The sequence below is a fragment of the Pithys albifrons genome, chromosome 15, assembly GCF_047495875.1.
Source record: "Pithys albifrons albifrons isolate INPA30051 chromosome 15, PitAlb_v1, whole genome shotgun sequence".
In the NCBI taxonomy this organism is placed as follows: domain Eukaryota; kingdom Metazoa; phylum Chordata; class Aves; order Passeriformes; family Thamnophilidae; genus Pithys; species Pithys albifrons.
The window spans coordinates 7,512,634-7,529,383 of NC_092472.1; the positions used below are offsets into that span (position 1 = coordinate 7,512,634).

Here is a 16,750-nt window from a genome sequence, read left to right on the forward strand (position 1 = left end):
CAACTTCTTACAAAACAAATTGAAAAAACTTCTCCATAATGTCTTACCTCCTGCCTGGAAATTTTCTTCCAGGAGCTGTTCAGGTGTAAGTCACTTTATAGGCGTCCTACTAAGATGTTTTATAACAAACAAGAAAAAGCTACTCAGTTAAGCACATTTCAGTGTTTAATTGAAAGGTACAGAACTTAATAGTGAGACAGGACAATGAGAGCTGCATCCTCTCCCAGCAGGCTGAGCACACCTTTGTCTCAATCCCTTCTCAATCCCTGCTTTGCACAGGCCAGCACAATGCCCAGGGAGCACTGGCAGGTGCAATACCCAATTACATGGTATGCGGTGCAGTCACTCCCATGAGCTCATGAGACTTGATTTGTCCAGTACAGAGCTTTGGTATGGAGTCTCCTGTGAAAGGTTTAACTGGTTTAAGACACACAAAGTGGTTTCCCCTTAGCTGTTACCATAAAATGGGGTGGCTGGTTAATACCTAAGCCAATGCACTGATCTCTCCTCCTCTACACCGATCCACATGACAATCAATTTTCACAGCCTATTGCTAACATCCCCTGTCCCACAGTGATGCAGAATTCAAGAGGACATTGGCAACATTCCCCCAGCACCTCTATTCATCTAACATACATTAATACATTCTTATTATTCACTTCCTTGTTAGCACTAGAAGCACGATATGCCTCAAGTACTGATCTGATCTGCCAAAGAAACAATTGTATTTTAAAGGTTCCCATTAAAGAGATCAGAGTTGAGACAATCTTCAGTGTTTCTCAACTAGATTGCTCTACACACAGGCCAAGATGGGGAATTAGTCCTGCTCCTACTGTGCCTGTAACAATGTGCCTGTTCAGCATCAGCATTTACCTCGAGTACAGCAAAACTCTGGAAAACTCATGTCAGATCTAGGGCATGTGACCTTCCACTGGCCTTCCTTTGGTGTCACAAAGTTTTTACACTCTATGAAACTACTCATATTTGTAATCTCAGTAAACTACAGCTCTCACAAAACACTGCAGTTACTGATGCTGTGTTAGTGCCTGCCTTTTTAAGGAAATGCATTAAAGTTTCTCTTTTCTCCTGTTCTAGCTACTCAGCACGTTCAGTGGGTATCATACAGGCTAATTTTTAATGTGTCAGTAGCAGAAGGCCAGTGCCCTGCCTGGCAGGGACACAACACTGCCCAAACAGCACGTCAGGTGGGGTGACAGGAATTTGCAATTGTCATCAGTAGTGAATGGGATTAGTCTTCTGTTCCATTAACACACTGCAGCACTGCACATTGTATCTTTCTAGTATCATGTAATCCTTGGAAAGTGAACCAGGTTTTTAAAATTAAATATATGATTCAGCACCTGCAGTTACAGTAAACCAAAGTTAGACTACACGAGCTGCTCTACAACCTCTAAGGTGTTAAAACTCCTTGTATTGGTATTGTGGGGTTTCACTGAATAGCAAACAGTCTACCAAGTAAGACTGAAAAGTGACACCACATTCTGTTGTAATCATCATGAAAAGAACATATTTGCTGGAAGGATCTTTAGTCTGAAATGTTACACATTCTTTCCATGAGTTGAGTTCTTTATGATCATGGTTCAAACTTTTTCTCAAGTGTTCATGTGCCTGTTGACAAGGTCACAGGATGGTTTTCTCCTCATTTTATTGTCTCCCTGTAAAACAAAAAAGCAAACAAAACAAACCAACCAGTCAACTGAAGGGCCTTCTACAAGAGCCAAACAAAAGATGAGATCTTAATACAGCAAGACAACTGCAAGACTGCAGGAAATGTGTAGCCTCTGGAATTAAAGCCTAGATAAGGAAGTAGTTCACAGTTTCTACAGAGTAAAACAGCAGTAACATGAAAACTGAACTACTGATTTTAGACTTTACTGAACAGTTATACAAATAAAACAGTATAGAACTGTCTTCCTTGTAAGTGGTTTAAGTGAACAATACAAGAACCTCATTCTAACAGGCTGATTTTTATTTTTTTAGGATGGGAGCAAGTCAAGTTTTTTCTCTGCCTTTTTACCAACTTTACTCCACATTTAAGTTTGAATGAGGCCCCAGTGTCTATGGAACAATTCTGCTCCCACAGCACAGCAGAGGGTCAGTTCTGCAGCGTTCATACATTAGGCTGTCACTTTAGGTACAGCAGTGGCTCAACATGAACAGGAGAACAGACCTGTCTCTACGACAGACCTACTATGTTTATGTTATCTATTTTCCATGAGGTAGCCTATGTGGAATAAGGAACTTTGAGGTAGTTAACAACTAATTACTTCTACCTTATCAGAAGTTGGTTTTGCCAGGAGTTACCTGTTATGAGCTGCTCTCTGGGATGGTAGGAAGGTGTGTTATTCTGTAGTAGCTGTGTTTAAGCTGCCGTGCTGTACGTCCAGACACAATCCACTTCAACTTCTGGACATTTGGTTTGGAACACTTGCTTGAGGAATATTCTGTAAGGCACTTTAACACCAGTTCCTTCCAGAAGGTCAAATCTCTGTTGTTTACCTTAATAACAAGACAAAATATCATACATTAATAACTAGTGAAATCCTTATTTCATAGATAGCTTTTTCACCTAAAATAGGCAGTTAAATATCCCAGGCCAAATGGAAAAAAACCCAACAAAACACCACAACAAAGCAACACAAGAAATCAGCATGCCAGTGAACCTGCCTCTTCCCCACTGTGTAGACCCTTGCATGAATTTTTCTTCTGTCCTCCTCTGAAACTTTGTGTATACACACCTTGGAATGCAACTGCAGAAATTCCAACGCCTCTGTCAACTCCAGCAGCTTTTGTTCTTCTATCTCTAGTGCCATAATAGACAATGCCAAGACAGAAGGCTGGAGAGAAAGAAAACGCTTTTGAGCACTGCTTTGTTAAGTTTCAGTAGTTTCATCATCTTTGAACTTTCAAGATGTTTACCTTGGCTTTAGAAAACCCAATTCTGCAGTGACAGGCCTTAAGCTGAGTCTCCAGTCTCTCAAAATTAAGGTTCTTTCTCCTAGAATAAAAACAGGTAAGTGTCAAAGAATGCAAGATTGGTCATGGCAGCATCACCCTGGGAACCCAGAGGGACAGCAACAATATTCATGATCTAAACAAAGGCCTCATTTGTCCCAGAAGTTCTAGAGTTACAGTCAAACAGGTGTTCAATTTTGGCAGTCCTAATGCCAAAAATAAATCTCATGTTACAAGAGGAAGAGTTGCATTTTCAAAATAGGCTTAATAGTGCTTACTAGCAAAAGGAATCTTTTTAAGCCAGATTTTGCAATCTTGGCAATGAGGCAATACTTTAGTGCAGCATAAGCAGAGATTTATTATACCATCCTTACTGAGCAAGTTTGGTTTTCAGCTCAGAGAGCAATACTCTCTAGATCAATTTATGCAAACAATATTTCAAATTCAAATAGTGTTAAAACCACAGATACTCACATTTATGATATTTACCAACAAGGGGGAAAGTTTGTGGGATTTTTAAAGTATAGAAAGGCCAACTATTTGAGCCATTTCCCTGCTTATTTTTCTGATCATATGCAGGTAGAGCAAAATTCGTATGAGCTACTTTACCTTTCACAGCTTAAATTCTCAAGAATGAGTGAATAATACAGCTGTAGAAATTGGAAGGCTGTTGTAGCTTTCACTTTCCAACACAGCTTCTCCAATATGATTTTCTCCATTCTCATCAGGTCAGAAATAGTGAACCTGTACTGGCTTATTCGAATTAAGTCAGTGGCCAAGGGCACATTTCTTTCCTCTTCTGAAGCCTTCACAGCCAAGTAGAAGCAGCTGAGTCCAACACAGCCCAAGTGTTTAGGCTGCACCTAAAGAAAAGTAAATTTTTACTTTCAGAGAGGAAGGCCTTTGATCAGCCATTACAACATATAAGTACCAAACTGTACTTTAATGTATTTTAAGAAAAAATTATGTGGGGCAGGAGGGCTGTTCTCTTTTTTGGAGATTGAGAACTAAGTCTTTCATCTTCCATTCTTATCTTTATTTAACCAAAGTAAATGACAGTTACACATTGCAAGTTTCACCTCATTCATCTAAAAAGCAGGTTTGCAGAACAATATATCTTAATTGGGGTAGAACTGGTTTCTTAATGAGGCTCTATAATAGACTAATCAGAAGCTTTTAGGGCCTAAAGTGTTGTACTGGCTGATACTAAAAAAAATCAGGATTTTCTAACTTTTTTTTAAATATATATATATGGATAGATAGATAGATAGATAGATAGATAGATAGATAGATAGATAGATAGATATTGATTTATTTTATTCCACATACATGAAAGGCTGCTTATTTTGGATTCTGAAGTCTTTCGAGTCATCATTTTCCCATTCCACTCCATCTAGCTTTATCATTTTTGTTTTAACACACAAGGAAAACAAGCTTTTGTTCTTGTCCAAACTGTACAGTGGTATTCCTGTCTTGTCAGATAATTAAAAACAATCCCAGCCAGCATGTCACATCTGCACGGGAGAGTGGAGTGCTAACTAAGGTTTCACCAGACTCTGAGTGTTCAACAGCATCTTGACATACATGAGGCTTAGGATAGGTTGAAAAGGCAGTTAAATAAGAAGTAATTTAAGCTGTTCCTGTATCCATGAAAGACAGTCTGTCTTGGTCTAACACACTAATGGGTCCTGCATTTCTCAGCCTATGGACAGCCTCAAGTTGCAACTGATGCCCCCTGCCTTGTCTTCTCCAGAGGAAACAGCTTCCTTAACAATACTAAAATCTGAACAGGGAACAGCATTTTTTAGCTCTGGGGAAATCAGAATCAATGGGAGGCACAAAACCTTTATCCATCTAAACCCAGCATGTTCTAACTTTGCATAGGAAAGAGGGTGCAAGGAGAGGAGCTAATGACTATGAGCTTATACTTTAAAAAGCCTTACCTTCATTTTTGACAAGAATCTATCCAAGAGATTCACCGCCAGTGAAAAGGTCTCTGTGTGGAAGCCGAAGAACTGAGTTAAGCTGAGGAGGTCCTTCACTTCGAAGTCCCGCAGCCGCGCAGTCATTCGGAGGCCATTGTCGTGGGCAGCCTCAACCAGCCGGAGCCCGCCAGGCTTGGGCTGAGCCCGCAGCTCCTGCTCCAGCAGCGCCGAGAGCTGGAGCAGCAGCTCCTCGGCCTCGGTGCTCACCAGGGTGTCGATCATCTGCAGCAACAAACAAGCACCAGCGGATCGAGCAGCCGGACGGGGACCACTGACCAAGTTACAGTCGCCTCCGAAGCAAAGGTGCAGCCGCCCCGGGCACACGCGGGTTGATCCCCCCCAAGCCCCGGGTGATCCCCAGCCCCGGGTGATCCCCTCAGCCCCGGGTGATGGCCCCCAGCCCCAAGTGATCGCCCCAGCCCGGGTGATTTCCCCCAACCTCGGGTGATCCCCCAGCCCCGGGTGATCCTCGGTGATTCCCGGGATGTGCGGGGCACGGCGGGGCCGCGCAGGCGCCGCCTCTCGGGACATGCCCGGGCCTGTCCGTCGCTCTCGAACCCCGGGGGTTGCGCCGGCAGACCAGCCCCTCCGCCGGCAGGACGGAGCCACAGCGGGACGGCGGGACAGCCCCCGCCCCACCGACGGGACGGGCGCGGCGCGGGGGGACAAACGCGCAGCCGGCCAGCCCCAGCCCCTCGCCTTTACCTTGTCCGTGCCTCCCCGCTCCCTGCCGTGGCGGGGTGGCCCCGGGCCGGTGTGGCCGGAGCGCTGCCGGGGGTCGGTGCCGGGGGTCGGTGCCGGTCCCGCGGGCACCGGGCGAGATCAGCAGCCCCGCCCCGCCCGTCCCGCTGGCGCCCTCCGGTGGCAGCGCCGCGTCCCGGCCCCGCCCGCCGCGTCCCGGGACCGCCTCCCGGGACCGCCTCCCGCTCCTCCCGGGCCGGGATGGGCACCGTGCGGGGCTGGGACGGGCACCGTGCGGGGCGGCTCTTCCGGGCCAGGATGGGCACAGTGCGGAGCCAGGTTGGCCACCGCGTAGGGTGGCTCCTCCCGAGACCGGACGGGCACCGTGCGGGGCAGGCTCTCCCAGACCGGGATGGGCACCGTGCGGGGCCGCGCTACCGCGGACCAGCCGTCTCCTGCCCCGAGTGCGAGCCCCGCAGAGCCCCGCTAAAGTGCGGCCCCGCCCGAGAGGGACTCGGTGCAACTGCTCCTTGGGATGCTGAGAACTCGCCGCCCGTGCACCCAGGCCCCTGCAAAAATGGCTTTTAAAGCCTAAATGTCTTCTAAGCGCTTGCGATGCTTCCTCGCTGGTTTACCAAGCCAGCGGAGTAGTTGCCGGTTCGGTGGTACCGCTCCCACCTCCGGCACGGCTGGAGCCTCCCACGCACAGTTCAGTGAGGGTTTGTGCCTTCAACGCTTCCCAGCCCCTCTGAAATATTTCGGTGTATTCATTAAAGTAACAGGAGCCAATCAACCTCCCGTCTCAGACAGCCCGAGGTGGAGAGCTGTGTTTGGGGTTCTGGCGGCTGTTTACAAACACATACCTGCCTTCTCCCGCCTGGTTTGTGAGTGTTTGGTTCAGTGAAATAACAAATATTCCTTCTGCTTAGAGACTGAGGGGTTACTCAGGGTTATGAAAAGGAGAAAGTATTGCCAGTGAAAGCTAATCCTAGTTTGTTGTAGGTATTGGGTCAGACTGTGTATAAACTTTATTTTTTTCTTTTGGGGCAAGTAATTTTATGTTAGAAGTTCTGTAAAAGTTCTGGTGTTGATGAAAAACACTTAAAACAGCATTGAAAAGTATTCCAGGAGCTGAAAATAATCCTATTCTGAACTGACTTTAGGCAAGTAAAAGGAGTTGCTTAGTGTAGAGTTTACTGTAAAAGCTTCTGTTTAAAACATGCTCGAGGCCCAAGGCTTTCATTACTTAATAAATTTTCCTATATGTGCTACTTCATCAGAAGTGAATACCAGTTCCTTACAAAAGCTGGAAACAGCTTGGATAGTCCTCCTTTATACAAGAATCTCCAAGTGTGGAGTTTGCAGTACCTCACAGAGCATTCTGGCTCTTGCCAACTAACAGCAGGAGGGAACTGTGAAAAGCAGTGTCAGAAAATAGAAGTTATAAGTTTTAGATGTAAGTCATGCTCCTTATGTTCTGCTCTAAAGATATGCATTCCTCTATTTGTCTCCAGGCATCCTGAGTTAGAAAACAAAACAGCTTTCTACTCCTTGTGAGTTTAAGGAGGAACTGGGAAGGAGAAAGAAAAAGCACACACAAATGGGTAGAGGACACCACAACAACCACTCCCCCACCATTAAAAAAAAAAGGAAGAAAAACAACAAACAAACAAATTTTAAAAAATCAAACCCCCTATAAACAATTTTTAAAAAACAAACAGCCAACCAAGAATCTTAGTCTCAGATTCCTAAAGAAAATCAAAGGAACACAAACTGCATAACCTGATGTGATTGTTTTCATACTCAAGAGCTACAGTTACAAGGTCACTCGACCATTATTAACATAAGTATTTCCTAGTAAGAACACACAAGCTGGTTTTGTTTCTGGACATGAGGTGGCAGCATAAGCTATCTAAAGCCTTCTGGCGCCGTCTCTCATGAAGCCAAACAGCTCAGTTCCCAGTATGACACAAGCTGCCCTCTCTGAGGTTCAGAAATTACCAGAAATCCCTAAAGCCTGCACAAAAGAACTCTGAGCATAACTCTTTCTTTCACCTACTACCATTTGGCCATGTCTGCCTGAGAGTATAGAAGTTAAGAATCATGGCCAAGACCTTTAATCACAAGTATCTTCAGAACATGCTGTACATTTCCTACTTTGTCATATTTCCAACTTCAGTTCCCTGTTTAATTAGAAAGAAACCTTTTAGACAGTATTCTAAGAACCACTGTTGACATTTTATTCTAGGAAATCTGTAACAAGATTTCCTCATTGAGTCTGGCCCTTCATTTCCTTATGCTCAGCATTCTTTCAGGTATTGCAAAGGCTGCTATGACCAGAATTCCTGTAAATGCAGGCAAACCTGGAAGCACAGTTCCAGTTCACACACTCAGCTCACAGAATGTCGTGCTGGAATGCACCAGGCAGGGCAGTGACTTGGTACATGGCTGGGCACATTCAGGTGGGTACCCTGAGAGCCACACACCTGTGCATCAAATGAGTGCAGCAATGAGGATAAACACATTTTAGGTGTCATGTCACATGATTTCAAGAGCTTCTAAAGCCATCCCCAACTAACCTTGCCAGATTGAAGAACAGCCAGTGACAGATTGTCCTGGTTCAGCTACTGGGACCACTGTGTGGGTGTGACCAAAGCTGTGTATTGTACACCTTCCAAGTAATTTCACATGAGCTGTTAACAATGGACCATTTGCAGCAGCTGCTCGGGGCAAACCTGAGCCCTCAGGCTGGGAGCTGGGTGTTAAAGACGCCTGGGAGAGGAGCTGGGATAACTCCCCTCCGGGGAGTCGTTGGCACCTCCACACCCACCTGAGGGGTCATGTCTGCTCATGGGCCAGCAACGATTCCAAAATCCCCCCTGACTCACAGAGTCAGATCCCCCAGTGTGGAACTCCCCTCCCTGGGGGAGGGACTGGGCATTCCCACCTGAACCTGAGCACAGATAATCTTGGGCTTTGGAGACCTCTGGTACCATTCGTTGGATCCAGAGCAGGAGCAGAACCTCGACAGGAGGAAACCACCAGTCTTGACCAGACTGTGACCGTCATCTGCACCAAGGGGTTTTTCCCTTCTTTTTACTTTGGACTCAGAGGAACCACAGGGGGCTCAGCACAGGGGCCAATGAACACCATTCTGTTTGTGCCCCAGGGTGCTGGGTTATACTCTGGGTTTTGTGGGTTAAAACCAATTTCTCTTTGTATCATTGCATTTATTGTATTATTTTTATTAAATTATAACTCTGACTTATAATCTCTTGTGCTGGGTTCACTTCTCCTGCCAGTTTACCTTTAAACCAGCGCACAGATAAAAAGGAATGCTTGGTCTGCTTGAAAGTTTTAACTCTATCTTAGCAAAAGGCTGAAGGCATTCACCACCTTTTAATAATCAAATCAAACTTCTGTCTCTCCATCCCTCCAACTCTGATGTTCACAAATCTGTTTGTGATCAGGAGTTGTATTGCTACAGGGAAAGGCCACTATCCCAGCAGTTTGGATAACAGAAGTCAGGTCATATTACTCAAGTCAACCTAACAGAGGACACTGGACAGCAGAACTTTCGATTATGAACATTTACTGGTAGTGTCATTGTGTAACACTGTTTGTGTTTGGAGATACAAAAAAATAGTAGGCAAAGCTCACAAAAGATAAAGATAACCCTATATGCTTATTAAAAAAAAAAGGTCAAGAAGCATACTTCAATCATGCTTTTTGTAGTTAAGGAAGGGAAATACACGTGTTGAAAATACTTCATCAGAACCATCCATCATTTCTGTTATGACAGTGCCAAAGAATGATCACAAACTGAACCCTGCAAAGTGCCAGAGCCTGTGTATAAGCATCAGCCTCAGTTATTTGGAAGAGAGAGCTTCATTCAAGTCAAGACCATAAATCACTCAAGTCTATCAGTAAAGGTTGATTTTTAAAAACTAAATAACTTTGATTATAGCAGAAAAACTATTTAAAAATATTGAAAGAGTTCTTGTTATTTAGCTACAGCTCACATTTCACCCCTAGAGTCTCAGTGTACTTTAAAACACATAATCTTTTTTCTAGGTCTAACCAGTGCTTATTAGAGCTACATTATGTACTCAGATAAAACCATGGAGCATTTAGCTCAAGTACTCACAGCCAAGCCCTCTTTTTAAATATATTATTACATAACTCTTGAGGATTCAAGAGTCTACTGGGCCACAAGCAGAAAAAAAAATGAAATAAAGACAGTGTTCAGCCACTGCCCCCAGCTTTAGTCACACCGTGGAGAGCCCGAGCTTGGGGGCAGCCCTGCCAGGGGCATCTGCTGCAGCTCAGACCACCCTCAGGCCCCAGGTACCAGCTCAGACCCTACAAAGGTATTTTTCTTAGGGTTACCTGAGGTCTTGCTCAGATGCACAGAGTCCCTGCGGTCCGGACAAGCCCCAGTGGAGCCCCAGAGGACAGAAAGGCAAAGGCCCAGGATCAGGTACCTCCTCCAAGCCTCTGCTGCAGGGAGGGCTCTCGGTCAGGGCCCGTGACCTGCTTGGTCAGAGCCACTCGCAGTCCCAGCAGGAACATCTGGAACAGCTGCATTTCACTTACAGAGTCTCCAGTGGCATTCCCAGAAAACGACAGGACACAACGCAGGGCACCGCAGAGGACAGTGGGCTCTGAGCACGCCCGGGTTAATTCCCAGCTCCTCATTTCCACAGGGAAAGAAACCCGAAGAGCCATTTATATCTGACGCACAGAGAGCACAGCACAGCACAGCCGCCCGGGCTCGGCCTGTCCCGGTGAAGAGTCGCCCATGGAAAAGCCCCGGGGGGACAGAAATCGCTGTGCTCGGAGGGGTCAGCGGGCACTCTGCCCTCCCGGAGCCGTGCGGGGAGCGCGGCCGGGCCCTGCTGCGGGCACCGGGCCCAGCAGCTGCGGGGCGGGTCCCGTCCCCGTCCAGTCCCTGTCCCCGTCCCCGTCCCCATGGCCAGCCCGGGGCGGGCCCGGAACGGCCGCGCAGGAAACGCCTTATTTGGGCCTCGGAAGTGCCATAAAAGGCCGCGCAGGAAGCGCCAAATTTGGTCCGCGCGGTTCCGGCGGCGGCGCTTCCGCCCGCCCGGGCGGCGTGACGGGGGCGCGCCTGTTCCCCCCTCCCCATCCAAGCGCGCTCCCGACAGTGTCCCCGGGTCTGACCGGGCTGTATCCACCGGAGCCCAGCTTTAATATCCACCGGAGCCGGCCTATGTTATCCACGGAGCCCGGTTTTAATATCCACCGGAGCCGGGCTGTATTATTCACCCGAGCCGGGCTTTATTACCCACCGCAGCCGAGCTGTATCCACCGGCAGCAGGGCTGTGTTATTCACCGGAGCCGGGCTTTAATATCCACTGTCAGCGGGGTTTCATCCCGGGTCAGCAGGGCTTTACCCGGGTCAGCGGGTTCCGTGCCCGCCAGTGGGGAGGCGAGAGGGCTTCGCTTTCTCCCCCGCGCTCCCTGCTGCGAAAGGGCTTCCCCCGGCCCGTGGCAACTCCCGCTGGTTTCCCTGGGAACAGCCTCCCTGGACCGGCTCGTTCTCCCGGCGCGGGGAGACACGAACTTCCAAGGAATCGGATCTCCCCGTCTGGGCCAGCAGCGAGCAGGAGGTGCCGCAGGGAACGCGCGGTCGGGGTTTTCTCCATCCTAGAAGCGCTTCCTTGTCGTGGGAGGGATGAAAGCCACGAAGGCAACGGGAGAAAACTCCCCATGCGATTATTTCCTTTATGGGATAAACAGGGACAGGCAATGAATGCAAAGCACAGGTTACTGCAGATAGACCAGCTGCCACAGCTTAAATTGTGAGCATTTTCTAGAAAGTTACACCACAGGGTATCTGCATGAAACAGGCTCTGGCTGGCAGATGTCAACAGTTTGTACAGTTTATTTTTTTCCCAGACTTAGGGCTCCGTGGTATGGGGAGCTTCCTGCAATGAGATGCCTTTGAGAAAAGTGACTCCCCAGCTGGATGGGAAGCGCCATTTGCCACTTGCAGGTCCTTCCAGGCAGCCCACAGTGCACAGCTGATGAGCCTCGTCCTCAGCAGCACAGGTTGGCACAGCTCAGCCTCCTCCCCCTGAGCCAGGGCTGACTGATCCTGAACACCTGGGTCAGTGCCCCTGCACAGCCCTGCAGGTGCACACGGCTGCCCATGGACTGCAGACAAGCAGGACCAGCGTTTCTTGAGCTAGAGACCTGTACCTGCATCCCAGCAACTCACAACTCTAAACCTGGTGATTTGCAGAGAGCCCATCCAAAAGGACAGACACCAGAACCCTTTTCTGTACCTGCAACCAGCAGTTCTCATGATGGAAACTCCTCTGACTTCAGTGGTCGCGTAACCCCTGAAATGTATTTCAAACCATCATGTAAGGAAGTGTTTTCTCCTGCAAATACTGAAGCACCTGTAGTAAAGTCTACCAGGCCCACACACTTATATGTCTTATGACAGCTGACCAAGGCCACCTTCTGTCAAACAGCCATTATGACTGAGCTTATTGTATTTCAGGCCTCAAAACTGCTCTGTTATCTTGCCATCCAGTAAGAATTCTGACTGCCTGTGAACACAGCTGAGATTCTAATTTTCTACCTTCATTTTCAGCACTGGAGGAATCATTTTTCTTACCAAAATTAGCTCACGTGCTTCTGGAGAAGCTGGAAAACAGTAATCATGGCTACTGTGGAAGAGTAGGTGATGCACCTAATGCAAGGATGCGTGTGTTCCATCCAAGCCTTTGCAACATGAAATTGAACTCTCCTTTCTTTAAGCAGGTATTTTTCTAGGGCACAAGCAGCCCCTGTGGCTTTGCAGCCATTGAAGGAATCAGGATTGCTGTGGCACAGTCTTCTTACATACTAAGTTAAAGAAAAACGTGGAAGTCTGCACGACTTGCTATTTTATTTATTTTTTCTGAAGGGTATTGTACACCAAATATCCCATTGGCAGGAAAGCGCATTCAATGTGTTTAGAAGCCAAACAGTCACTTTCATTTAAACAAACACAATTGTAAAGTAAAAATAAACCACAAAATAATGAACTGCATGTTCATAACATACAAAAATTGCTGCCTACTCAGTAGGTAACTACAACATTCCAACTCCTGAATATATATATAAATTTACATTTTTGTAACAAAAATAGACTTTGAGAGGTGTGGGGTTTGTTTTTTTTTTTTTTTTTGCTTACATTCTGTCCCCCAGGCCTTTCTCCTGCTCCTCTCCCCACCTATTCCCTGCTCTCCCTTACATTCTTTGAGTAACATCCCTTTCACTTTAAGGCAAGATGCAAAGCATCCATTCACACAAATGCATGATGTCAGCAAGGCTTCACAAAAAGGCACCAAGACTTTTAACTTTTAAAACAAAACTTCTGCCACATGTGAGTGTCTCATCAGATGATATTTACACGGCATCACTCTAACATGCTCAAATACAGTAAGTGCTGTTCCCAAAGAAGTTTGAAACGCATTATAGCATTGTCACTGAAATAGAATTAACATTTACAAAATATGGCCCTGCAAACTCCAAATAATACAATGCGAATATGCAAAGATTTTTTTCCACATCAATAGTACCTAAAGGAAAGCAAAACCATGGCACATGTACAATTTACATCAGCTAGATACTTAATCAAAAGTCCTTTCTTCCTAATAAAAGACTATTGTTTACGGGGAAAATTATATTGAACTTATATCCACAGTCCATGCAAATTAAGTCATTCAACAGAGGTGGAAAACTTAAGCAGCAGTTGTTTCAGGCAGCTGAAGTTTAAACTAAAGTTAAATAGCCTTGCAACGTATGGTTTTGGGGGAGTAATTGGTTGGAGATTCCATGTCTGATAATACCAACGGAAAAGGCGAATTCTCCTGTTCCAGAAGGTCATCTCAGCAGATCTCGATTGTCCTTGGAGAAAAGGCTGAGTTCATGTCTGAAAGTGCTGAGGTCACCTGTGAGCTGAAATTGTTGGTGACCCCTGGAGATGAGAAGGAGGTGGCCACTTGGGTCTGAAAACTGGCCGTGCCGGAGGGGTAAGTGGTTGCTATAGAAGGGGATGGGAACGTGGTGTGTGCAGGGGAGGGATAGGAAGAGGGAGCAGGAGAGGAATACACTGTGCGCACTGGCGAGGGGTAAGTGGTGGTGATGGAGGAAGGGTAGGATGTAGTCACAGAGGATGAATAGGCAGGAATTGGGGAAGCAGTTGAGACTGGAGCTGCCTTTTCCACCTTCTTGTCCTTCTGCCTAAGGTGAATTTTAGTGTGCCTCTTCCTCTCATCACTCCTGGCAAACTTTCTGCCACAAATGTCACAGGCAAATGGCTTCTCCCCTGTATGTGTGCGGATGTGCGTGGTCAAGTGGTCACTCCTGCTGAAGTTCCGCATGCAAATGCGGCACTGGAAAGGTTTCTGTCCTGTGTGGATGCGGATGTGCCGTGTCAGCTCATCAGATCGTGAAAACCTCCGGTCACAGGACTCCACGGGGCAGGCGTAGGGTCGCTCGTGAGGAGGGGTCTTGCTGGGACGGTTTGGGTATTTCCTCATCCTGCTGGGCTTGATCAGTTGGGACTGATAGTTAGTGTTGAGGGTCTTCAACTCTTGGGAGCCAGTCTGAGTGGCAAATGCCTTAATAGTGGACAGTGGTGTGAGGGAAGGCTGCTGTGCTCTGGTCTCGAGGGCTGGGAAGGGCTTCTGATCAGCTGGAACAAGACTGAGCTCACCCTGTTGCTGAGGGAACAGGTAATCCGGGATCATTGGCACCTGAAAGTTGGTTTTAGCAGCTGGATAAGCTGGAGGTGGGTACTGGATGGGGGCTCCAGAGGGGTTGGAGAAGGACTGAGTCTGCGATTCAGGGAAAATGTCAGAGCTGGAATTGGGAAACGTTGGTGCAGCTGAATAAATTGGACTGTTCTCGCTGGCTTGGACTGAACAGCTCAGTGGGGAGCTCTGCGAGGAGGAGGGTGGCGATGATGAAGTCGGCGTCGAGGTGGGAGGTGCATTAGCCATGCCCACCAGCCCGCTGACGAGGCTGAAGAGTGGCTCTGGCCATAAGGTGTTGCTGCTGTTGGGGGCCGGCTCTAAGGAGAAGCGCCCCGTGTAGGTTATCGGTGGCAGCCGCGTCGTTTGGTTGGGATAGCTCGTTTCAGGCAAGGTTTTCTCGTTGTTGAGGGAGATTTCGGGAAAAGTGTCTGAAAAGAGAGGAACAGCGATTACTTCCAGCAGCCACTGCATCTGCTGCCGGAGCTTCGCGAGCCATCCCCAGCGCGGCGCAGCCCCAGATTCTGGTTAATCACTAATTGAGCGTAACATATTGCAGCGCCGCTGGCAGGTCTCCAGCCGCAGCCAGTCCGGAGCCGCTGACGCAAACAGGAGGATCCCCCCGCCGGGACCGGAGCGCCGCTGCAGCGCGGAACTCCCGCACCGGGACTCCCCGCCCGCCCGGGCCGGCTGGGCGCGCTTACCTGCCGCCAGGTGCTCGAAGTGCTGCTCTCCGGGCTCCCCGGCGGCGCCGAAGCCCCCGCTCTCGGGGGCGCCGGGAGGAGCGAGGAACTGCGGGCCGCCGCCGCCGAGCAGCATCATCTCCTCCAGCTTGGGGTAGTGAGTGTCCATGGCGGGGGGCGAGTGCGGGAAGGCGCCAAAGGGGTCGGAGATCTGCAGCGGGGGCAGGAGCTGCATCTCCGCCTTGGCCGCGGCCATGAGGGCGCGGGGCTCCGGCTCTGGCGGGTGATGGCGCTGCCGCCGCGGGCCTGGCTGCGGGGAGGCGGCCGCCGCCTGCTGTGCGCCCCGAGCCGCGCTGGCCCCGGCGCTGCCCGCTGGAAGCGCTCGGCTCCCTCCCCGCCCTCCCGCCCGCCCGGGGCTGCCCCGCCGTGCCCGCTGGAAGCGCTCGGCTCCCCGCCCGCCCCGCCGCCGCCCCTATATATCGGGTCTCACCGGCCGCGCACCGCCCCGGCCATGACGTACATGGCCATATATGGAAAGGAGGAAGCCCTTATATGGATGCGGCCTGGAGGACCCCGCCTGGCGTCAGCGCCTGGCACCGGGGAAAGCCGGGCCGGGGGGCCCCGCCCGCCCCGTGCAGAGAGCCCCGTGGCCGCTGTGGGGCTGTCCCCGCCGCGGGCAGCGAGGCCGCAGCGCCCCGGCAGCGCCACCGGCCCCGGGGCGCGGGGACCCCCCGGCTCCCGCTGGCCCCCGCCGGCCCGCCGGAAACCCCCGCCGCGCCTTCCATATTAGGAAAGAGCCTTATAAGTCTCGGTTCCGGCGGAGACTTCCCGCTCCTTATATGGCGGTTCCGGCTCCGGGTGGAGGGGCGCGGAGCCAAGGCCGCAGCCAAGCGCGCGCCCGCCCCCGGGCCGCGGGAACGCGCGGGCGCTGCCCCGGCGGGCGGCGCGGGGGACACCGGGCGGAGTGTCCGCGGGCAGAGCTCCCGTTTCCCCCCAACACGTCCCCGCGGAGGAGCCGACCCCGCCGGCTCCCGGTCAGCGGCGCCCCCCCCGCGCTCGGCAGCCCCGATGCGGAGGAGTTTTCTGGGCTCTGGCAGCGCGCCCGGGGCTGGAGCTGCCCGCTCCCGGGAAAGGGGAATCTCCGGGATTCCAGCGGGCTGCCGGGAGTGCCTCGCTCCGCCCGCCCCCGACGGAGCCCAGACCGGGGCAGATCTCGCCCCCCTGAGCCTTCCGCACGGGACGGGGAGCGCGGGACCGACACAAACAGAGCCCCGGGCATCACAGGCCCGCGGCCACCACCGACTGAGCGCGACAGGGCGCGTCAGAGCTCGGGACTCCGCTGTCGCGTGTTTAGGGCTGCCCGTTGGCGCGGGCACGGCTCCTCCCGCACGCAGCAGCCGCGGCACGGCGGGAGCCGCCGGCGGGGCCGGGGGAGCCCCGGGCACTATAAATAGCGGCGGCGCCGCCGCCCCGCCCCCCCCGCGCGCGGCCCCGCGGGGGCTCCCCCGGCGCGCGCCCGCCCGGCACTGGCGACGCAGTGCGGCCGCAGTGCGCGTGCGCGGGGCCGCCGCCGCCGCCGGGGCTTCCCCGCAGTGCGCGCCCCCGCGGGAACGGGCGGGGAGCGCCGGGCAGGGAGGGATGCCCCGGGCGGGGA

The 16,750-nt window shown here is 50.6% G+C and overlaps 2 protein-coding genes across 5 annotated transcripts; both read right to left on the bottom strand.

Moving 5' to 3' along the window:
* Nucleotides 1-147: 147 nt before the first annotated feature.
* CCNG1 (cyclin G1) lies at nt 148-10,573 on the bottom strand. Of its 4 annotated transcripts, none has more exons than XM_071570142.1 (7): nt 10,239-10,573; nt 4,920-5,183; nt 3,586-3,839; nt 2,941-3,019; nt 2,760-2,858; nt 2,326-2,520; nt 148-1,676 (listed from the first exon to the last, which is right to left on the bottom strand). In XM_071570142.1, exons 1-6 carry the CDS (start codon nt 10,368-10,370, stop codon nt 2,329-2,331), a joined length of 1,020 nt encoding a protein of 339 aa, XP_071426243.1. In that variant the 5' UTR covers nt 10,371-10,573; the 3' UTR covers nt 148-1,676; nt 2,326-2,328. The 4 variants fall into 4 exon arrangements, with proteins under 4 accessions (XP_071426243.1, XP_071426246.1, XP_071426244.1 ...); XM_071570145.1 differs by lacking the exon at nt 10,239-10,573 and adding an exon at nt 10,032-10,228; XM_071570143.1 differs by lacking the exon at nt 10,239-10,573 and adding an exon at nt 5,667-7,912.
* Nucleotides 10,574-12,542: 1,969 nt separating this feature from the next.
* On the bottom strand, nt 12,543-15,535 carry EGR1 (early growth response 1). The gene is made up of 2 exons (XM_071570455.1): nt 15,118-15,535; nt 12,543-14,844 (listed from the first exon to the last, which is right to left on the bottom strand). The coding sequence occupies exons 1-2, from the start codon at nt 15,350-15,352 to the stop codon at nt 13,547-13,549; spliced, it is 1,533 nt and encodes a 510-aa protein (XP_071426556.1). The 5' UTR covers nt 15,353-15,535; the 3' UTR covers nt 12,543-13,546.
* Between the last annotated feature and the right edge of the window lie 1,215 nt (nt 15,536-16,750).

What these genes read in the sequence shown, in the direction of transcription:
- CCNG1 (XM_071570142.1), bottom strand. Translation starts at nt 10,370, where the DNA reads ATGGCTCTTCGGGTTTCTTTCCCTGTGGAAATGAGGAGCTGGGAATTA. An exon ending in GGAATGCCACTGGAGACTCT is followed by an intron (nt 5,184 to 10,238) that starts GTAAGTGAAATG and finishes TTGTTGCTGCAG; the next exon opens with ATGATCGACACCCTGGTGAG. An exon ending in GATTCTTGTCAAAAATGAAG is followed by an intron (nt 3,840 to 4,919) that starts GTAAGGCTTTTT and finishes ACTTTTCTTTAG; the next exon opens with GTGCAGCCTAAACACTTGGG.
- EGR1 (XM_071570455.1), bottom strand. Translation starts at nt 15,352, where the DNA reads ATGGCCGCGGCCAAGGCGGAGATGCAGCTCCTGCCCCCGCTGCAGATC. An exon ending in CTTCGAGCACCTGGCGGCAG is followed by an intron (nt 14,845 to 15,117) that starts GTAAGCGCGCCC and finishes CTCTCTTTTCAG; the next exon opens with ACACTTTTCCCGAAATCTCC.